Source organism: Podarcis gaigeae (assembly GCF_964106915.1).
Source record: "Podarcis gaigeae genome assembly, chromosome: 15".
NCBI lineage: Eukaryota > Metazoa > Chordata > Lepidosauria > Squamata > Lacertidae > Podarcis > Podarcis gaigeae.
In genome coordinates this window covers 392,633-416,139 of record NC_139692.1, presented here as the reverse complement: position 1 = coordinate 416,139, position 23,507 = coordinate 392,633, and the positions used below count along the sequence as shown (strand labels likewise).

Below are 23,507 nucleotides of genomic sequence, written 5' to 3'. Positions count from 1 at the left end.
CTTCAGCTCCCAAGATTAGTTCTTTATCCTCCAGTAAGATATCTTATAATGCCAAACCGTGAAATTAAAGTCTTTTACCAAAAAGGAAAAAAAGAATTCTCTCGACCTTAGTTAGCAGGTCCTTTGCTTTAAATTATTTACAAAGGGGGGGGGCTGACTTCCTGTTTAAGCCTTCCCCACTCGTGCCTAATTCATAGAAAAAAATTTAAAATTCCAATTTCCGTACTACTCACGGGTTGTTACATTACAGTCCGATTGCTCACAAGAAGAAGTCAGCGCTCTCCGACAATGGCAGTGCGGCTTCACTCCGCAGAAGGAGCAGTCTACTCTCAGCACCGCGCCGCTCACCCCGTCTCTGTTCCGGAGCCTTTAAAAAGGCTCCTTCGCAGCTTGGGGGGGCGCAAATGGTGCCCGCCGAGTCACCACGCTCACAGGCTTCACCGCCTGTGATTTTTGAGGGTCCCCGCATCACCTCAGCGGCAAGACCCGATCCTGCGGAGCCGATTCCCTCCGGAGCTCAGAGGGAATCCGCCATTAGTCGATCACGCTAACCATTCATAGCACAAGGACAGAAAAGGTAGAAGGCTGGAGAAAATAGCATAAAAGTGATATGCACTCTAAAATGGGAGTAGCAAATGCCCTCCAGATGTTGTTGGACACAACTCTCATCATCCCTGAGAGTTGCAATGACTATTGCCCATGTCCAAAGACTCCAAATGAAGAAGAACCACAGGCTGGCTGTCTAAAAGACAACAGTTGTGTGTGTAGACTATGATTGTGCAGAAATATGGAAAAGTCTCATGATGTGATCCTGACAACAGAATTCAACTTCCTGAGAATATTACTGCCCTGTGAAAAAGAAAGTGCAGATTCAGCTACTCAAAGTAGTTCCATTGAAATGAATGAACCTAAGTTAGTAATGGGTTTGCTCTGAGTAGAACTAGCACTGGATAGGATCAGCAAGGGAAACCCAATGCAGCCACTGAGGGTTGCCTGCTTGGCAGTGACCTGTCACATGACTTTCTTGGTGAAACGTTCATTTGTGGAATGCCCTCCATAGTGAGGTGTGTCAGTCTCCCTCATTATTAGTTTTTAGGAGAAATTTTAAAACACTCCTGTTTCAGCATTTGAGAGCTGAACGTCCTGCCCCTGGCACCCCTGAAATTATTAATTTGAGAATAGGAGCATTTTTTCGGCGTTTTTAGAATATTGTTTTCAACTGTTTCAAGAAATCTCACTAGTCTTGTTTTGGTATTGTCAGGGAACTGCCATCGGAGGGACAGGTGGTGGACAGGCTCAAGGAGAATAGGAGAGAATCTGCAGCAGAGGAAGGAACCAGCAGGGGGAGTGCAGGAGTCACAGCGGAGGGGAGGCTCTGGGATACTTCTAGTGAGAATAGCGAAGAGGTAACAAAACCCCCATTAGGAACTCCCACCCTTCGCCGGAAACTGTCACGCAGAGAGTCACGAAGGCGCATGTCCGTCAAACAGCTTTTATGTTGGCGTAAATTCCGTAGACGCCCACTGTCAGATTCTACCAGCGACTGACGGAGTCATGCTTTGGGGGCTCCGTTAGTGCCTCGGTTTGGATGACCAGCCAAACCCCAGAGGGATCAAGCTTTTACGCACAAGCAGCTCACTATCCCATCATAGCAATCTGACAGTCTTTGAAAGCAGCTTGTGCAAGCAGAGGGCATCATGAGCGAACCAGCCGGAACCGGAGGAGCTGGAGCAGGTCCAAGCCTGGAAGAAAGGTACAGGGCGTTGGAGGTCCAGCTGGCGCTGCAAACGGCGAGGCTCGAGGAGAGGAGGGCTCAAGATGCGGATAAAGGGAAAACCACCCCACTTGCCAGACGGGTGCCTGGATTGGTGCAGAAATTTGGGGGGGATCCCAGGAACTATCAAGCCTTTAGGACAGAGATGCAATATGCTCTCAATCTACTGTTTGATGACTTCCCCGATGAGAACTCTAGAGTGGCGTACGTGATTGGCCATCTAGAGGGAGGGGCGAAGGACTGGGTTCGGCCCCTGATGGCAGCCAATAATGAAATCTTAAAGGACACTATGAAGTTTTTTCGCGCCATGGACTTGATGTTTTCCAGCGAGATCGAGCAGGGGGTGGTGCGCAGACAGTTAATGGCGTGTAAACAGGGGAGCCGATCTGTACGTGAGTACTGGACTGAGTTCACCATGCTGATTCATAGACTAGGGTGGGACCTTGCTAGTGAACCTATTCAAATGCTGTTTGAAGAAGGTCTCTCTCCGGCAGTGAAAGATGAACTTTCCCGGGCGCCTAGGGCGGAGTCTATGGATCAGCTGACTAAATCAGCGCTGTCCATAGGAGCACGCCAGGAGGCTAGAGCTATGGAAAAGCGGGAAGGAAAGGGGGAACGTTGGAAGGACTTCCGCATTCCAGAGATTCCGGAGCAGCCTTTCCCGCCAGCAGAGCCGATGGAACTTGGAACAGCGCGCGCGCGCGCAGTTTCAAACACCAGTGAAGGGCGGAAGAAGGAGGGAAAGAGCGGCAAGAGATGCTATCTCTGCCAACAGCCAGGTCACTTTGCCAGAGTCTGTCCGCAAAGGAAGGAATGGCAAGGGATGGCGGGAACTGTTGGGGGGAAGGAGGAAGAAGAAATCACGGAGCAAGTAAAAGCCAACGCCTGGTTGCCAACATCAGGGCACAGCAGCCAGGCCAGGGAGTAGTGAATGTGCCCACGCCGGAACCTCCAAGACCAGCGCTTGTGATAGAGGTGTTGCTGGAACTGGCAAACGGACACCCACTGAAGATAAAAGCGCTATTGGATTCAGGTAGCTCATGTAATTTCATGAGTAAGGAGTTTGCAGCTGAACACCAGATACAGACTATCCCATTAAGTAAGCCTTTGCAGGTTACCACGATTGATGGGAGGGAGCTGTTGGGAGGAGAAGTGAACCAACAAACTGTACCAATGATAATGAGGGTGGCAAGACACACAGAACTGATAGCGTTTAACGTAGCCACCTTGGGAGGAGCTCCTATTATCTTGGGAATGAGCTGGCTGGCACTACACGATCCGCTAGTAGGCTGGCATCAGAGAGTGGTTTCCTTTGGATCAGCACATTGCCTAGAACACTGCAAGGAGGGAGAGGCTCAGGCAGGGGCCAGGGCCACTCTAGCAGGGATGGAAGTGATAGACAAGGGGAGGGTGCCACCACAATACGCTGACTTGATTGACGTATTCAGCGAAAAAGAAGCAGATAAACTGCCCCCGCACAGACCCTTTGACTGTCAAATTAACTTACTCCCAGGAGCACAATTGCCAGTGGGCAAGCTGTATGCAATGTCAGACAGTGAGATGCAGGAGTTAAGGGAGTTCATTGACAAGAACCTCAAGCGAGGTTTCATCAGAGAGTCACGAGCGGTGGGGGGCAGCCCAGTGTTCTTTGTGGACAAAAAAAACACGGGCAGGCCCAGGCTTGTATGTGATTTCAGGGCCCTAAATGCAGTGTCAGAACCAGTGACTTTCCCTATGCCTAGAATTGATGACATTCTAACACGGGTGAGAAAAGGGAAAAATTTTACCAAGCTGGACCTTAGGGGGGCATATAACTTGATACGTGTGAGAAAGGGGGATGAGTGGAAGACCACTATGTTCACCCCCTTGGGGGCTTTTGAGTACCGGGTTATGCCTTTCGGATTACAAGCGGGCTCCGCCTGCTTTCAATCATTCATGAATCACGTCCTGGGGCCACTGCTCTACAAGAACTGCGTAGCGTTCTTAGATGACGTCCTGGTGTACTCAGAGAATGAGGAGCAGCATGTGCGAGATGTAAGAGAGGTACTGAGCAAGCTGCGAGAAAACCGGCTGTGGGTGAAACTGGAGAAGTGTCAGTTTCATACCAGGGAGGTGGAATTCCTGGGGTACCGGTTGTCTGACAAGGGATTGGCCATGGATCCCAGCAAGGTTCAAGCGGTACTGGAATGGAAAACACCAAAGACCAAGAAGGACGTGCAAAGGTTCCTGGGCTTCGGAAACTTCTATAGGAAGTTCATCAAAAACTTTGCCCATTTAACAGCGCCCATCACGGATTGTCTTAGTAGCAAAAAGAAATTTGTTTGGACGGAAGAAGCGCAGCGGGCGTTCGAACGTTTAAAGCAGGCGTTTGCGTCGGAAGAGCAACTTTTGCACGTGGATCTACAACAACCAATGAGAGTGGAGACTGACGCGTCAGACCGAGCGGTGGGGGCCGTTCTTCTCCAGCCGGGAAAAGATACGTCTGAATGGAGACCGTGTGCATTCTTCTCGCGGAAGTTGAACAAATCCGAGAGGAACTACACAGTATACGACCGAGAACTGCTCGCCATTCATGAAGCATTCCGGAAATGGCGGCACTTGCTGATTGGGGCGCAGCACAAGGTTCAAGTCCGAACTGACCACAAAAATCTGGAATACTGGAGAACAGCCCGAGTGCTGAACCAGAGACAAGTGCGATGGGCCCAGGAGTTCTCCAAATTCCACTTTGAGATTCGTTACGTGCCCGGCTCCGAGAACGTGAGGGCGGACGCTCTTTCCAGGAAACCTGAGTACTTAGAGGGGGAGGGAGCGCCTGAGGCAAGGCATGTAATCCCTGAAGACCGCTGGGTGTGTGGGGCGGCATTGGTGGGGCAGAGGGAACTGATAGAGGGTACTGAGAACGATGAATACGCCCAAGAGAAACTCAGAGAGCTCAGGAGGACAGAGGAGAACACAGGGGGGTTTGAAGAAAAGAACGGGGCATTGTATTACAAAGGGGCACTGTACATACCCGATGGGGAACTGAGGGGCAGAGTACTCAAGCAGTTGCATGACAGCCCCACAGCGGGACATTTTGGACAGCACAAAACCATGTGGTTGGTTACCAGGGAGTTTTGGTGGCCCAAGGTGAGGGAGGACGTACGGGAATATGTCAGGGGTTGCGACAGGTGCCAGCGAGCGAAAGGAGAGAGAGTGGCGCCAGCGGGGCTATTACAACCCTTACCCACGCCAGAAAGGCCATGGGAGGCAGTATCCATAGATTTTATGACGGACCTGCCAAAATCCAAAGGCAAAACAGCTGTCATGGTGGTGGTAGATCTATTAACCAAGATGTGTCATTTTATAGCTTGTTCACATGCGGTCACAGCGGAGGAAACCGCCAAGTTGTTTGTAGAACATATTTTTAGGTTGCATGGCGCCCCCTTGAGGGTTTTGAGCGACAGAGGGAAACAATTTACTTCCAGGTTCTGGAGGAAACTTATGAGCTTACTGCACGTAGAACTCAATTTCTCAACTGCCCGGCACCCAGAAACAAATGGGCAAGCGGAAAGGGCAAACGGGATTTTACAACAATACCTGAGGTGTTATGTAAAAGACAGAGAAAATGATTGGGTGGATAAGTTACCTCTAGCAGAATTTGCCTACAACAACGCGGAGAACGTGTCCACAGGGATGAGTCCCTTTCTGGCAAATTATGGGTGTCACCCCCGGGCATTCCCAGGAGAGGGAGGGGAGAGGTGGAGCGTGCCGGCGGCGGAATATTTTTTTGAAGAGATGGAAGCGATCCACCGTCAGCTTCAACTTAACTTAGAGAAAGCCAAGGAAGAATATAAGAAGCAAGCAGACAGAAATAGGAGGGAAGGTGAAACTATAAGGGTGGGAGACCGGGTGTGGTTATCCACCCAAGGACTACCGTTCAAGGGCGGGAGTAAGAAATTGAGACCCAAAAGATTGGGACCCTTTGAGGTCATACAGCAGGTCAACCCAGTAGCATTCAAACTCAGGCTGCCCAGTCACATGAAATTACACCCAGTATTTCACAGGTCATTACTGTCGCCGTACCGAGAGGGACGTGAGTGGGGGGAGCGTGAGAGAGAGGCCACCCAAACGCCCGTGATAGAAGAGAGAGAGCGCGACATGAACGTGGCAGGAATCATTGATTCCAGGTGGAAGGGGAATCAGGTGGAATATCTGGTAGAATGGGAGGGGGAAGTAGAGTCGGAAAACACTTGGGTACCAGCAGAGGTAGTCAATGACGAGGTCTTAATAGAAACATTTCATCAGCGTTTCCCAAGAAAACCGCAACCCGTAGCACGATTTAGAAGGGAACACTTTGGGACCACCAATGAGGAAGGAGAGTTTGAAGGGTTCCCAGAGTCAGGGGTGGGTGAGGAAGCCGACTCCGACGAAGAAGAGGAAGACGGGGAGAGAGACGGTACGCCGTGGCTAGAAGTGTTTGAATCCTCGGATGACGAGGAGAGTTCCTTCAGGGGCTTTCCGCCCTCACCGCCAGTGGGAGAGGAGGCGGGAGGGGGTGAAGGGGGCCCTGGGGGGGAGGTGGATGTCAGGGAACTGCCATCGGAGGGACAGGTGGTGGACAGGCTCAAGGAGAATAGGAGAGAATCTGCAGCAGAGGAAGGAACCAGCAGGGGGAGTGCAGGAGTCACAGCGGAGGGGAGGCTCTGGGATACTTCTAGTGAGAATAGCGAAGAGGTAACAAAACCCCCATTAGGAACTCCCACCCTTCGCCGGAAACTGTCACGCAGAGAGTCACGAAGGCGCATGTCCGTCAAACAGCTTTTATGTTGGCGTAAATTCCGTAGACGCCCACTGTCAGATTCTACCAGCGACTGACGGAGTCATGCTTTGGGGGCTCCGTTAGTGCCTCGGTTTGGATGACCAGCCAAACCCCAGAGGGATCAAGCTTTTACGCACAAGCAGCTCACTATCCCATCATAGGTATTGATGGGTTTTCTGCATGGGCTCCTTTGGAGAAAGGGTGTGATATAAATTTAATAAAATAAATAAATAATCTGACTTTACCAGTTTTGGAAATGTGAAATTTATTTTTGATCCAGTTTTGTTTTTGTTTTTATGCTTCACTTCCTAGATTACGTGGATCCTGCAATATTCTACGGTGTGATACGGATCTTCTTTTCTGGGTAAGTACAGCATGTATACTTTTTGGTCTCCAAACGTTTTCCAAGTAGGAGTAGAGGGACAAGCAGGGGTACACTCTTGAGAAAATCCGCACTCTAGAAACAGCCACACATGCTGCTCTTATTTCTTTATGCATTTGATTCCATTTATGCATCATTTCCTGTAAAATAAGTTGAGGTGAGTCCACAGTGAAAACATCAAGGATAACTTTTTATTTCATTTATGAATTGCTTCCCACAAGGCATCTTGAAATTATTTGAAATGTAATAAAAGCATATGCAAAACAATTGTATGCATTGTATAAAAGCGGCTAAAACATTAAAAACATTAAAACAACAACACATACATAAAATCAATTCTAATCCATTACAGATACTAACTGGGATAAAAAATCTCAATCTAAAAGGCTTGTTTAAAGAGGAATGTCTTTAACAGGCCCCAAAAGACTGGTAAATGCCACTGGATTCTTCCTCTTCCCTGCTAGAAAGGGGAGTGGAAAATTTCATACCAGTGGCCTTAGTGACTCCAAACATCCAAATCACTGAATTTATTTATTTTTAATTTATTTTTATTAATTTTCCATTAAGAACCTCCAATTTATAACAAATCAAATCATAATCCAATTCAAAAATTAAAATTAAATTAAAAAAACAACCAAATTACAATCAAAATAGTTAATTATTAAATTTCACACGGACTTCCCATATTCTGGACCTCTGAAGAACTCATCTCAGATAGTTATATATCTGCCCTCTTGTTGTTTTCATATTTTCCACATTCTGATCTTAAACTCTCAAAGTCCTCAGTCCCTGGCTGATCGATTCTCAATCATGTTAAACAATCATATATCCAGTTTAATTTATGTATGCGTATGTCCTGCCGCCCGCCTGCCTCCCGCCCTCTCTGTCCATGGTTCACCTCAGCGTGCAGACAGCGAGGCTCTGGAATGGCTGCAGGAACTTCCTGCAGCCAATCCGAAGCCACGCCAGTGTCGCCGCCCGCCCAAAAGCCGTCCCAGCGTCACAGAAGTCAGTGTGGCGAGGCGTCTGCAGCACACAGGGACTGACCGAGCATGCGGCAGGGTCCGCAGGCCAGATTTACAAGCCTGGGTGGCCACATCCAGCCCCCAGGCCTTAGTTTGCCAACCCCTACTCTGGACTAACTCAGAAAGCCGGCAGGTGGAGGCTGACAGAAATTATTGGGACAGTGCCCCGTTAGCCCTATGGGATTATGTAGTTTTCTCTGCTGGAGAAAATGACACATCCAATGATAGCTGCAGCTGCCAAGAAGGGGGTTGGCTACGGGTGGAGAAGCAGAGGAAGCTGTTGAGGAAGAACTGTTTCTCAGTGATAGAGCATCTACTTTGGCTGCAGATGGTCCCAGGTTCAATCCCAGGTAGGGCTAAGAAAGACTTCTGTCCGAAACCTTAGAGAGCCACTGTCAGTCAGTGTAGATAAATAATGAGCAAGGTGTGCCAATTTGTGTAAGGATCCTATGCTCTTTTATTCTTACTCTTCCCCAATAGTGCCCAGTATCATCTACATTAACTGGCAGCATCTCTCCAGGGTTCCAGAAAGGAGACATTCCCAACTCTTGCTGGAAATGGAGCCCATGACCTTTTGCACACTCAGCCAGTGCTCTACCATTGGGCCTCAGCCCTCTGCCTTTAAGAGAAACAGAAGTGTCTCCCAGCTACAGTTCCACATTGCTTGGCAAAAATTCTCAGAATGCTGCAAGGTCTTCCAAGCTGTTGAAAATGAGCGGGTTTTTCCGCTTGCATTTTTCTTTCTTGTGTATGTGTATGTGTGTGATCATTTTAATAAAACAGCTGCCTAAAAATTGAGGCTTGCTGATCTCCAGAGTCGCACCTAACATCTGGCAGGGGCAGGTGGCAAAGGATGGCTAATGAGCCTGCATACAACTTGAGTCCTAAGTGAGCCCAATCCTCATTTCTATCTAAAGCACATTTCCTGCAATGTGTCACCAACCAGAGAGGTATGAAAGCTTTGCAATTCACATCTGTTGCAGCCAGAGAATGCTCTGAAACTCTGCTAATCAGGGTTGCAACTAGGGGCTGGCTCCTTTGCAGATATAGTCAATCAATCAATTTCCTTTATTCGACCGATAGTCAGAAATAAAACATTACACAATACAGAATTATAAACTAAAACATCATAGGGGTACATAAATAAGGTAGGGCCACAGTACTAGACCTCTCACAGATAACCCACATCAAGGCATTCAGTTATACGTTTCCGACACTTGAGTGCCAGGAAAAGGAATTTAGCCACTGACAAAGTTGTTTTCCCAGAAGACTTATTTAGCAGATATGCTGTCTGCTTTCCTCTTTGCCGGGAACTTAGCTGGGGTAAGTATGGAGTTATAAGATACTGTCTTAAATCGTTGTAGAAGGGACAGCTCAGTAAAATGTGCTCTGTGGATTCTACCTCACCCAACGCACAATGGCATAATCTCTGGTCATATGGGACTCCTCCATATCTTCCCTTCAGAACTGCCGAGTCAAGAACATTCAGCCTAGCCGCAGTAAATAGTCTGCGGTATTCCACGTAGTGGATAACCGCCAGGTAGCGAGCTGGAGCAGCCCGATACAACTGCTCCCCCAGAAGCAACCCAGGTTTCACACGGGCTATGTCCTCCTGTCTGGCAATATCCCTTAATCTTTGAGCGATCACCGCCTTTGCGTGGCTATACGTCATGGACTCATAAAGGGAGGACAACCCGCACTTCTGCACTTCCTCCACTATCTCCCCTTCCCATGGAGATTTAAAGTTATCCCTCAGAATCAAGGGGGCCAAACCCACCGGTCTGAAACAGAGCTTGAGCCATAGCCATAACTTTGCTTTCAGGGCCACATACCTAAAGGCTTGACAACCGGTTTCCAATCTCATGATCGCACCTGCCACGGAGGGGGGGATCCTGAGTATGGCCCTGAGGAATTGGGTTTGGATAGATTCCAATTTTTCAAAGTCCCTACGTGAGCCCAAGGCAATGCCCACCAGTAGAAGAGGGAGGACTTTCATTTTAAAGAGCCGCAAGGCAACTTTGACAGTTTGTGCCTGTTTCTTAGAGTACAGGGTTCTAATCACCAAGGCTGCTTTGGATGCGTTCGAGGCTATGTATTCTCTGTTTGTTTGTTTTTTTATTAATATTTTAATAAATTTTACAAAAAAGTTTAACATAGCGACAAAAATCAAAAATAATCACAATAAACAACAAACATCAGAATACAAAACAGAAAAAAACAAAAAGAAAACATAAAAAAGAAAATTTAACATAGAAAAAAGACCTCTCTCTCAAGTTAATATCCTTCAAAACCTTATTTTCCTTACTTCCACCCGCCTTCCTTTCTTGTATTCCAGTTTAAAAATTAGTTTAGCAAGATCATTCATTATTCAGTTTTATCCTTATCCCTCCCTTCATATTCTTATTTGTCTTAATCACTAGAACCCCTTCATTTCATTTTCAATGTCCTCAGCATTCAAAAATTTTACAATGTTTTTGTAAGTAGACTTTAAACTTCTTCCAATCCTCTTCCACCTGCTCTTCTCCTTGACCTCGAATTCTGCCAGTCATTTCTGCCATTTCCATATAATCCATTACTTGCATCTGCCATTCTTCCAAGGTGGGTAGATCTTGTGTCTTCCAGTGCTTTGCAATAAGTATTCTTGCTGCTGCTGTGGCATACATAAAAAAGGTTCTGTCCTTCTTTGGCACTAATTGGCTGACCGTGCCCAGGAGAAAGGCCTCTGGTTTCTTCAGGAAAGTATACTTAAATACCTTTTTCAATTCATTATAGATCATTTCCCAGAACGCCTTAATCCTTGGGCATGTCCACCAAAGGTGAAAGAATGTTCCTTCAGTTTCTTTACATTTCCAACATTTATTATCGGGCAAATGATAGATTTTTGCAAGCTTGACTGGGGTCATGTACCACCTGTAAATCATTTTCATAATATTCTCTCTTAGGGCCGTGAATTTCATACCGGTGGTCCACAACCGTTCCCAGTCAGCAAACATAATGTTATGACCAATATCTTGTGCCCATTTTATCATAGCAGATTTAACCGTTTCATCCTCAGTATTCCATTTCAACAGCAGATTATACATTCTCGACAATATCTTAGCACTGGGTTCTAGCAGTTCTGTTTCCAACTTTGATTTTTCCACCTGGAAGCCATTTTTCCTGTCCAAATTATAGGCCTCTCTTACTTGAAAATAGTGTAGCCAATCCTGCACCTTGTCTTTAAGTTTCTCATAACTCTGCAATTTCAATTTGTCCCCTTCCTGCTCCAAAATTTCCCAATATTTTGGCCAGTTAGATCCCATATTAGATTTTTTCAAAGCCTTTGCTTCCATAGGTGAGAGCCACCTTGGGGTTTTGTTCTCCAAAAAGTCTTTATATTTAACCCAGACATTAAACAGTGCTTTCCTGACAATATGGTTTTTAAATGCCTTATGTGCTTTGTCCTTACCATACCACAAATATGCATGCCATCCGAAAACATTATCATACCCTTCCAAATCTAGGATGTCTGTGTTCTCAAGAAGTAGCCATTCCTTCAGCCAGCAGAAAGCTGCTGCTTCATAATATAGCTTAAAGTCCGGCAGGGCAAACCCCCCTCTATTCTTTGCATCAGTAAGAATCTTATACTTTATTCTGGGCTTTTTGCCCTGCCAGACAAATCTAGAAATATCCTTTTGCCACTTCTTGAAACAGTCCATCTTGTCAATAATTTGCAACGACTGAAACAAAAACAACATTCTTGGCAATGCATTCATTTTGATAACCGCAATTCTGCCCAGTAAGGAAAGCTTCAAATTTGTCCAAATTTCAAGATCTTTTTTCACTTCTGACCAACACTTCTCATAGTTATCCTTAAATAAGTTAACATTCTTAGAAGTCATATTCACCCCTAGGTATTTTACTTTTTTCACCAATGTTAGGTCTGTTTCTTCCTGAAACCTTTCTTTCTCAATCGGCGTTAGATTCTTCTCTAAAACCATAGTTTTTGATTTGTTCAGTTTAAAGCCTGCCACTTGACCAAATTCCTGTATTATTTCCAAAGCTCTTTTGGTACTAGGGATTGGCTCCTGCAATGTCAATACTAGGTCATCTGCAAAAGCTTTAAGTTTATAATGTTTAACTCCGACCTGTATACCCTGAATCTGTTGGTCCCTTCTGATCATGTTCAACAAAACCTCCAGGACTGAGGCTATGTATTCTCTGTGCGCCAAGAAGGACCTATTTGATCTTACAACCTGACCCAGGTATTTGAAGCAACTGACCTGCTCTAAAGGAATACCATTAATTGACCATAAATTAGGTTTCAGTCGAGCAGCAAAGATCATTATTTTGGTCTTGGCATAATTTAGTTGGAGCTCGTGTTGGGTCTCATATTCATGAAGAGCTCGAAGCATCCTCCTTTATCCGATGGGGGAGGTAGCTAATAGGGCGGCATCGTCCGCATACAGTAGGACATTCAAGGCTCGTCCTGCCAGTTTTGGTGGATGGAAATCAGCATTTGCCATATTCACCACTAGCGAATTAATATAGAAATTAAACAGAGCAGGGGCAAGCAAACAGCCCTGTCTTACCCCCCTAGTGGTGGCAACCGGATTGGAGACTAGCCCCTTAATATCTATCCTAATCCTCAGGAGAGTATTTGTATGCAAATTAATAATCAGCAGGAGAAGGCAGCGGTCGATAGATGTCGCTGCCAATTTTGTCCATAGCTGGTTCCTGGGAATTAGATCAAAGGCCTGCTTAAAGTCTATAAAGGCGATGTGGAGGGCTTTTAGGCCACTGCCAGTGTACTTGGTGGCCAAGTGATTTAGGATTAAGATTTGGTCTGTTGTTGATCTTCCAGGGCGGAAACCCGCCTGTTCCTCTGCAAAGATATTGTCGCTTTCCATCCAGGTCGTTAATTTGTTAAGTAGAAATCTTGAATAGATCTTCCCGATAACATTTAGCAGGCTAATTGGTCTAAAATTGGCCGGGTCTGTAATAGGCCCTTTCTTGTGAATTAACACAATCAGTGCAGAGTTCCAGCTTGGAGGAAATTGTGCAGTTTTGTTTATATAAGTAAAAAGAGCTGCTAGGGGTGGACACCACCAATCCTTATTGGCTTTAATAACGTCTATGGAAATAAGATAGTCTCCGGGTGCCTTGCCCACCTCAAATTGGCCTATAAGTGTTTCCACTTCAGAGCAGGTAACAGGATCCCACTCAGGCAAGGGGGCCAATTCTATCCTTCCTCCGCTGGCAGCGTGAGCTGCATATAAATCGGAGAAGAAGCTTTCCCAGGTGTCAGCTGAAATTTGGGGTTCTATCCTTGACAACGGTCTACCCAGGTATTGAGAAATTTGGTGCCAAAAGGAGGAGGGATTTCAATTTTCTGCAGCTTTTAGAAGGTTATTCCAATCATTTCTTTCTGCCGCAAGCTTCTTTTCCTTTAATAGTGCTTTATACCTTCTCTTGAGGTTCATAAGGTGACTGCTAGGTGTGGGGTCATTTGATGCCCTATATGCCAAGAATTCATTATATAGGTTGTTCTTGAAGTGTCTACATTCCTCATCAAACCACTTTTTATGAGAGAAATGGTTACTATTCATTACCGGGGCCTTAGCCAACGAAGGTTTTAGCATATATTGTCATATATTGGCAGTGGCTCAACTGCCTGGATAAGGGAGTCCCTTGTCTCTTGCAGTTGGTCAGACCAAAGGAGTTCATTTATCCGTTGAGCCATATTGTCGGTCCATTTTAAGGCAGTAGGCCTCATCTGAAGCTGGTTATTTGTAATAGGCACACAGGAATAGGTAGCCAATTCTCCATCCAGGGTCAGAGAGAGTTCTAATGGAAAATGGTCACTTTCCAGCCTCGTTACCACCCTAAAGTTGGAAATTTTGGGAATTAGGTCTACTGATGTCCAAATAAAGTCTATGGTAGAGGCTCGGGAGCCTGACCAGAAAGTAAATTCGGCAGGGTAATCAGAACTGAGAGCTCCGTTTAGAAGGTGAAAATTAAGAGCCATCAAAGTTTGTCTACATTTAAAACCTGAGTATGTAGCAACACTGTCTTTAAAATTCCTGGGTAAAAGGTCTGAGGTTAAAATGGGTGGTGGGGGATATTTATTATACTTAGCAAATAATGATTTATCAGAGTGAGACAATCGGCCGTTGAAATCTCCTGCAACAAGAAAGGTGGCTTCAGGATATTTCTCTAGGAGAGTTTCAAGAGTCAGTTGAATTCCCCTCCATCTTTGGTCCACCAGGTTTTTCTTATAGGTTGGGTGCAAATAAACATTAATCACCACGAACACTTCCTCCGCTGTTTGTAGCTTTACACCCAGCATGGATGACGACTGGATGTCGATTTGTTCCACCTGCAGATTTAAGGCCAAAGAAACTAAGGTGGCCAACCCACCTTGTGGTCTACCAGGTGATAGTGAATTCTGTTGTGCATTCAGGTAGAAGCCCTTATACCCTGATAAGGAGAAGCCCTCACAAGCCCAGGTCTCTTGCAGTAAAAGAATACGACTGCCTTTTATGTAGGCGACAAAGGATGGGTCCATCGACTTACGTTTAATGCCAGCTACATTCCAGGATAAGAAAGTAAGTGATCACCTGGTCACCCCTTCGAGTCATGCTGGGCCTTGCGGAACCAGCACGGCAGAATCCACCTGGGAATGCATGCGGCGAGGGGGGGGCAATAGGCTGGAAGAAGGAAGTAATTGTAGCTTGCTTACCAGGCAATTTCCGAGCACCACTTACCGCAGCAGCAGCCATGGATTGAGGCTTAATTATTGGTAGCTGCAGGGATGGATTCTGGTGCACGGGAGTATCACTTCACGACAGGTCCATAGACTCTGCATTTAAGGTATGCTCTAAGATTGAGGGGGGTGGACCTTTTGGGTCTACGGTTGCTGTAGGGAACATGCAGTGTAAGGCAGGTGGAAGGCATCCTTTTCGGTTTGCCTCCAAAAGAGCATTCAGTCTTGCCACAGCTTCCGAGTTTGACCAGAGGGTTGTCGAATCTTCCACTGTATCCTGCCCGGGCTTGACATCCCGAGGCCGTGTACAGCCAGGTTGCAGATCAAAGGTAGTTAAAACGGGTTCCACTTGGGCTTGTGTAGACTGATCTACAATTGGTGAGGAATTTTCTTATTTACATGAACATGATCTTCTGAGTTACGGAGACAGAGTAGCAACTCGTCCAATCTGTCCGTTATCTCTGTTCGCTCCAGTTTTGGCAATTGGGAGAAAGATAGAAGTAACTCATGCTCCGTAGAATTCTCCAGATGTATAGCCTTTGTCAGTGGAGGCAGGGGGGCGTCAATCCAGCTGATTAGATCTGCGACCAGGGGAGTTGGAGTCGTGGCAATTGGCGGACCCTCAGACTTGTCTGCTTTCTTTTTGAACAAGCAGTTTGGTAAGAGGGGGCAGATCTTGGTATTGGTGAAGACTCTTGTAGCAAGGATTCCATAGTTAATTAGAAGGCTTCTTGAGGACATAATAAGTGCAGGGAGCTTTTTGGTTTTAAAGGAGAGCAGCAATCTCTGCCTCTGAGGTCTGCTGCTAATATGGTCAGTATGCTTCAGGTCAATAGAGCTAGGGATTACCCCCAGAAGCTCCGCTAGGTGTTTCCTTATATCACTCTTATAATGCCAGTTTATCACCATGCCTCTAAAGGGGCAAACCGTTAGTCAGATTTTGGTAGCTTGCAGCAGCAGTTTGTGAGGAGGTGCAAAGTGTTGTTCCTTCTTATTTTGCTCACTTTGCTCACTTTTCTGATTGCCAGCAACTTGAGGAATTATACAGGAGGTGTGAGGTAAAACGGGTGCTCTGGGCATTTGTATGGGCTTCATCTCAGGTGGTACATCAGGGGAACTGTCTTTACCTGTTAGAGATACAAGCGAGATAATCTTCTCCAAGGATCCTCTGATGTCTTTTATGTATTTAAAGATATAGTCCACTGTTTTAGCAACTAGGTCTAGAGTAGTCGAGTGTTCAAATAGTATCTCATCAATGCAGCTTTCACGGGCTCTAGCGCAGTCATTCGAGTGGATACCAGTATTATTATTGCTTGAAGGTTTAGGAGGCAGGTTATCAAAAGGTTCTTTCACAATGGTTTCCTCGTCATTCATCTCTGCTAGCAGTGTGAAAGAGTTTGAAACCGGGATATTAAAAATATCCTTTGTACTTTCAGATTCACTAATTTTTGTTTATTTAGCAAGAGGCAGGCATCTCAGTTCCTCTGTGTCGTCTAAATCTCTGGAATCTCTGGTACGTTTCCCAGTTCCTCTTCCACAAGCAGGGCTGTATAATTGCTTAGTCATTTCTCTCTTCATGCAGCCGCCCCAAGTTTCAAGGTCAATGGTTGCCTCCCCGATAGAGAGAGGCGTCCTCCTACTTACTAGTTTAAAACTAAGACTAAAAAACTAAAAACTAAAGTTAAAAGTTAATAGGTTTCTATACTCATTAAAACAATCTTTAAAAGATAAATCAGAGAGCTCACACTCACGCTGACTAAGTGCCGTTCGCCATCTTAAAAACTCCCGCAGATATAGTGGATGTTATTATTAATATTGCTGTTGTTATTTCATTTATGGGAGAAGATGCAACTCTGAAGAAGATTGCACATTTTCTATTTGCATTGAGACAGAATGCTGTGCCTTGTTAGGGAGATCCAGAACGCGAAGTTTATTTTATGCTTTTACTCAGTGAGGTTTTATTCTGGGTTTTGTGCATTCATTTTTTCCGTTCTATTTTATTTTAACATTACATAACTTTGTTAAAAGAGGAACATGCCCCCTCCTTTTAAAGGGGCATGTCGCGATCTGCCAGTGAAAACTGGAAATTTAACTTAGTTTAGGTTGTAGTTGGGGAAACCTTGGCCCTCTGGATGTCTCTGAACTACAACTCTTGTGAGCCCTAGGAAGCATGGCCAATAGGATGATGGGAGTCGTAGTTCAGCAACATTTGGAGGGGCAAAGGTTTGTTTGGATCTCGGGTAACTTCATGTTATACTTTCATAGTGGCAAACTTTTGTTTTGTAATGGTCTGATGACTAGATACATATAAACAAATCTACTATACTACTAATTACTACTATATGGAGGCCTCCCGAAGGAAAGATTCTGCCACGTTTTGGAAAACAATTGCAAAAAGCTGGAGAGACTCCCCAATTGAAATCGAATACTCTATACCCGCTGGAGCATTGGAGGCCTACTTCCTCTCATTATATTCATCAAATCAACTGGTCCCAGCTCTGCTTCCTGCTTCAAGTGAATTTGGCCTTATTCAATCTCTTAAATCAGGGAAAGCCCCGGGTGCTGATAATATCCCACCAGAAATTCTTAAGGCAAATGTTGAATGGTGGGCCCCTGTGCTAGCCACCTTATTCACCAGTATAAATCAAGCGGCTATTATCCCCGAGGACTGGGGTTTAGCCATCATCATTCCAATATTCAAGAACTGAGCCAGCTAACTACAGACCAATCAGTCTATTAAGTATTATTAGTAAACTGTACGCTGTTCATTTATGTGATAAATTAGTGGAGTGGATGGAAAGAGAGCATATTCTATCAGAAGCTCAAGCTGGCTTTAGAGCAAAGCGTTCAACTATAGACCAGGCCCTTATCCTTCAACACCTGGCAGATAAATACTCTAGAAAAGGAGGGTCTTTATATGCAGCTTTTGTCGATTTTAAATCGGCTTTTGATCTAATACCAAGGGATAGACTCTGGGAAAAGCTTGGCGCTACAAACATAGATAAACGCTTATTATGCCTTATTCGTGGTCTATACGAAAACACCAGGGTGAGGGTAAGATGCAATCAGTCAGGCCATCTAACTAAAGAAATTCAAACGCATTATTGGGTTAAACAAGGATGTGTCCTCGCGCCAACGCTATTTAATTTCTACATCAACTCTCTAGCAGTAAATATGGCGAAAGAAAATGCCCACCCTCCCAAACTGGCAGGTTTGCCCATCCCGGTGCTTCTGTATGCGGACGACGCAGTCCTACTCTCCTTTTCCTGCGTTGGCTTGAGGAAGCTTTTGAGATCACTTGCTGACTATTGTCAAGAGGAACAACTATCAATAAATTACAGCAAATCTAAAATTATGGTGTTTTCAAAAAAAAGAAGGAAACACAAATGGAGAATAAACGGTCAACCTATTGACCAGGTAGCAACTTTCAAATACCTGGGAATAACTTTTCAGGAAAGGGTCTCGTGGCACCAACAGATGAAAAACGCCATTGCCAACGCAGGAAGGGCTAATAAAGCCCTTACAAGATTTTTTCACGGGAAAGGGGGTAAATACGTTCCGGCAGCCTCCCAGGTTTTTGCTGCAAAAATACTCCCACAACTCACTTATGGATCCCAGGTTTGCAGTTTTAAAAATTTTGCGCCTATGGAGGCATTTCAAACAAAATTCTATCGGTGTCTATTGGGGATCCCCCCCTGTGTATCTAATATAGCTGTCCGCTTAGAAGTTGGACAACCACCCGTTAACGCGCGGTTGTGGATTCTAAAGATACACTATTGGTTAAAACTTATTTTTTCCCCGGCCGGTTTGGCTCCTTTAACACTCTTAGACACCTTTCATTCTACCTGGAAAGCTTCCCTGTTTGAAAAGATAAGAAGCTTGGGATTCTCCCCGCAGATCTTGATAGCGGCAGGATATGAGAGAGCCAAAAGTCAAGTGCTTCAACGCATTAGGGACATAGAGTTGCAATGTCATATGGGCAAAATGGATAAACATGCCACAATTAGAGACTTTGGGAGAGGGTTTTCACCCGCAAATTATCTGGCTGATTTACAAATACCTAAGTACAGACACTCCTTTACCCTGGCCAGATTCAACGTTCTGCCCTCTGCCCTGCTGCTAGGCAGATATGAGGGCAAACCATATGAGTCACGTGTTTGCCCATGTGGCTCATCGGAAGTGGAAACAAGTCTGCATGTATTGCTGCACTGTAGTTACTACGAGGATCTACGCCTGACCTTTATTGCCCCAGTTCTACAAAAGCTTAAAAATGAACCAGAACTCCAACGTATGAGAGCCTTGGTAGAAGATAAGGTTCCTGAAATTACGATCAATGTTGCCAGATTCTGTGTAGCCGCTATTAGGCGTAGGAAACAAGAGCTTTCTAATGTCAATATGCAGGCGAAGGCAAATACTTAATTTTATTTATGCTGTCTAATTTTAAATTGCTGTTATGGCCTAATCTGTATTGAAATTGTCCTTTGTTTTTTCCGGTGTTATGCTTCGCTGACTAGCTGTACGAGTTAATCTGGTCTGTGACCGTTTAATAAAATTTGATTTGATTACTACTATACTATTTTTACATAAAAAAGAAAATCTACATTTGTCTCTTCCACAAGTCTCCCAATATATTTGGGGAAAGCAACATCTGATTGGTTGAAAAAAATTCTTGATGTAAGAAAGAACCTTTTATTCTTGGTACTCCTTGTGCCTCTGATGGTTTCAGCTACAGATTTATATTTCTGTAAATCTTGCAAGCCATGTGTGCCACACCTCTGGGTCTCTCATTTCTTATGATGGTACTCTTCACTTGTACCAATTGTAAATGTAACATTCCATGCCACCCTTGGTTTGGTTTGGTTTGGTTTAGTTTTTATGTGTTGGTCTCATGGTCTCTATTATTGTGATATGGGTTATATAAACAAAGTGAAATATACTCAGAGTCGAGAGTGGAGTTTAATAAAAAATACTTTCGATAAAAGAATACTATTTTGCTAACAGTACTATTACTACTATGGTTAAAGGGGAGTGGGTGGCGCTGTGGTCTAAACTACTGAGCCTCTTGGGCTTGCCGATCAGAAGGCTCCCAGTTTCTGCCAGTTCAAAAGCACATCAGCACAAGTAGATAAATAGGTGGTGGGAAGGTAAATGGCATTTCTGTGCACTCTGGCACCCATCATGGTGTCCTGTTGCACCAGAGGCAGTTTAGCCATGCTGGCACATGACCCGGAAAGCTGCTATCTGTGGACAAACACGGGCTCCCCCCACCCCAATGCTTTTCTTTATGTGCCCCCTCGCCCAGCTTGCCTGGAATTTTGGTTTGGGTTGCCATCAGTATGCTGATAACAGCCAACTCGACCTGAAGAATTTGGAGCAAATGATTCAGCAGAGGAAACACAGCGCAGAATAACTAAGGAGATAGTACAAGAATACTTGGCTAGTCTAGATGTATTCAAGTCTCCAGGGCCAGATGAACTGCATCCAAGAGTATTAAAAGAACTGGCAGATGTGATCTCAGAACCACTGGCAGTCATCTTTGAGAATTCCTGGAGAACAGGCAAAGTCCCGGCAGACTGGAGGAGGGCAAATGTTGTCCCTATTTTCAAAAAGGGGGAAAGAGGGAGCCAAATAATTACCGCCCAGTCAGTCTGACATCAATACCAGGGAAGATTCTGGAGCAGATCATTAAGCAAACAGTCTGTGAGCACCTAGAAAGGAATGCTGTGATCACCAATAGTCAGCATGGATTTCTGAAAAATAAGTCATGTCAGACTAACCTGATCTCGTTTTTTGACAGAATTACAAGCCTGGTAGATAAAGGGAACACAGTGGATGTAGCCTACCTTGATTTCAGCAAGGCATTTGACAAGGTGCCCCATGATATTCTTGTAAAGAAGCTGGTAAAATGCGGTCTTGACTATGCTACCACTCAGTGGATTTGTAACTGGCTGACTGACCGAACCCAAAGGGTGCTCATCAATGGTTCCTCTTCATCCTGGAGAAGAGTGACTAGTGGGGTGCTACAAGGTTCTGTCTTGGGCCCGGTCTTATTCAACATCTTTATCAACGACTTGGATGTTGGACTCAAGGGCATCCTGATCAAATTTGCAGATGACACCAAACTGGGAGGGGTGGCTAACACCCCAGAGGACAGGATCACACTTCAAAACGACCTTGACAGATTAGAGAACTGGGCCAAAACAAACAAGATGAATTTTAACAGGGAGAAATGTAAAGTATTGCACTTGGGCAAAAAAAAAGGAGAGGCACAAATACAAGATGGGTGACACCTGGCTTGAGAGCAGTACATGTGAAAAGGATCTAGGAGTCTTGGTTGACCACAAACTTGACATGAGCCAACAGTGTGACGCGGCAGCTAAAAAAGCCAATGCAATTCTGGGCTGCATCAATAGGAGTATAGCATCTAGATCAAGGGAAGTAATAGTGCCACTGTATTCTGCTCTGGTCAGACCTCACCAGGAGTACTGTGTCCAGTTCTGGGCACCACAGTTCAAGAAGGACACTGACAAACTGGAACGTGTCCAGAGGAGGGCAACCAAAATGGGCAAAGGCCTGGAAACGATGCCTTATGAGGAACGGCTAAGGGAGCTGGGCATGTTTAGCCTGGAGAAGAGGAGGTTAAGGGGTGATATGATAGCCATGTTCAAATATATAAAAGGCTGTCACATAGAGGAGGGAGAAAGGTTGTTTTCTGCTGCTCCAGAGAAGCGGACACGGAGCAATGGATCCAAACTACAAGAAAGAAGATTCCACCTAAACATTAGGAAGAACTTCCTGACAGTAAGAGCTGTTCGACAGTGGAATTTGCTGCCAAGGAGTGTGGTGGAGTCGCCATCTTTGGAGGTCTTTAAGCAGAGGCTTGACAACCATATGTCAGGAGTGCTCTGATGGTGTTTCCTGCTTGGCAGGGGGTTGGACTCGATGGCCCTTGTGGTCTCTTCCAACTCTATGATTCTATGATTCTGACTCTACCTGTTGATGGACTGCCATCCTGGCTCGGCCCCAGACACACTGATCAGATGTTTGGAAGCTGGTTGAAGTTAAATCCTTTGAAGACAGAAGTCCTTTGGCTGGGTCGGGACGATATGGGATTGGGGGGGCAACTCCCATCCCTTGTGGGGGTGCAATTAGTGCCAGCGCCTTCCATCAAGAGTTTGGGTGTAATCTTTGATGCCTCCCTTTATATGGAGGCGCAGGTTGCAGCTATAACAAAGGCAGCATTTTCCCATCTCCGTCAAGTTAAGTCTCTCTCGCCCTGACCTCACCACTGTGATCCATGTGACTGTCATCTCCAGGCTTGATTATTGTAACTCACTCTACATGGGGCCGCCCTTGAAACTCCAGTGTGTGCAGAATGCCACGTTGAGACTCCTTATGGGGTTCTCGCCCCAGGAGCACATTCATCTGGTGCTATACCAACTGCACTGGCTCCCAGTGGAGTACAGGTTCAGGTTTAAACCTTTAAAGCCCTATATGGCCTAGGACAATTGTACCTATGCTACCGCCTCTTCTGCTAACGGTCTGTTAACACTTTGAAGATCCCGGGCCCCAGGGAAATTACACTGGCCTTGACTTGAGCCAGGGCCTTTTCAGCCATGGCCCCGGCCTAGTAGAATGCACAAGAGACTAGGGCCCTGTGGGATTTGACATCTTTCCACAGGGCCTGCAAGATGGAGCTATTCCGCCAGGCCTTTGGGCAAGATGCATTTTAACTTAGGTACTTTCCTTTGTATAAAACAAGCCTGAAAGAGGTATGATCAGTGGAAACAGTTGGTCCTGGCAAGTATTAACCACTCTCAATTCCAACCTGATTCCACCTGCTCAGATTTTAACTTGTCTGAATTAATTTTAAGGTGTATTTTAATTAATTGATGTCTATTTTTATGCATGTTGTGTTGTTTTTATGATGTTAGCCGCTCTGAGCTTGGCTTTGGCTGGGGAGGGAGGGATACAAATAAAAGTTGTTATTATTATTATTATTATTATTATTATTACTACTACTACTACTACTACTACTATAATTACAATCTAGTATTATTACTACTGCTTATTGGATCTACCATGCAGCTCCTTGAGATGCAATCTCTCACTGCCTTTACTTCCTTTTAGATGGAAGGACAATCCTGCCCTGCCAGAAGGGCTGATCTATGAGGGTATCTCGGACAAGCCTCTGGTGTACTCTGGGGCGAGTGCAGCACAAAGCACCACACTGCACACCTTTGACGAACTTCTTGGAATCCAGCATTGTAGGGAAAGCAGTAAGTCTGTTGCTTTGATGAACTGGAGACATACATGCACGGCACATGGTTTGTGTAGATGGTCTGTGACAGGGCTGTCCCAAGACATTTTGGCAGCTGAAGTGAACCACAAAATGGTGCACCCCTGCCCCAGGGAAGAAGGAATGAGTGAATATCTAGATTGAGAGCAAGAGGAGGGGGATCAAATCAGCCTTACCTGACAGTTGAATAGGGACTCAAACTCCATCATGGGGTGGGAAGGGGCCCACTCTGAATCATGCCTAGCAGATGCAGAACCCAGAAGACCCCAGAGGACAGCCGCTGCCAGTTCCTTCCTAACCCTATTCACTGAGAGGCCACTGTAGACGCGACACAGTAGAGGAGTCGTGGGTGCCCTGGTGTGCACGTGCTACATCACCCCACCATGTGCACGCTCACACTTGGTAACATAGCAAGCACATGCCAGGGGGCATGGAGATGTAGAGCGTTTCCCCCACAGCATTTGCGCAGAACCTGGTGATTGCG

The 23,507-nt window shown here is 45.5% G+C and overlaps 1 protein-coding gene and 1 long non-coding RNA gene across 6 annotated transcripts in view; one reads left to right on the top strand and one right to left on the bottom strand.

Annotated features, from left to right (window-relative positions):
- LOC310832138 (indoleamine 2,3-dioxygenase 2-like) overlaps positions 1 to 23,507 on the top strand; it is a 69,044-nt gene that overhangs the window by 43,624 nt on the left and 1,913 nt on the right. For all 5 annotated transcript variants that reach the window (XM_083713713.1, XM_083713710.1, XM_083713711.1 and 2 more), the window contains 2 exons: positions 6,885 to 6,936; positions 22,855 to 23,003. In XM_083713713.1, coding sequence (XP_083569839.1) covers positions 6,885 to 6,936; positions 22,855 to 23,003 — 201 coding nt within the window. The remainder of the gene's footprint in view (positions 1 to 6,884; positions 6,937 to 22,854; positions 23,004 to 23,507) is intronic.
- Positions 6,821 to 22,930, bottom strand: LOC310832243. The gene is made up of 3 exons (XR_014558192.1): positions 22,865 to 22,930; positions 7,853 to 7,893; positions 6,821 to 7,094 (listed from the first exon to the last, which is right to left on the bottom strand). It is a non-coding gene; the product is annotated as an uncharacterized lncRNA (long non-coding RNA).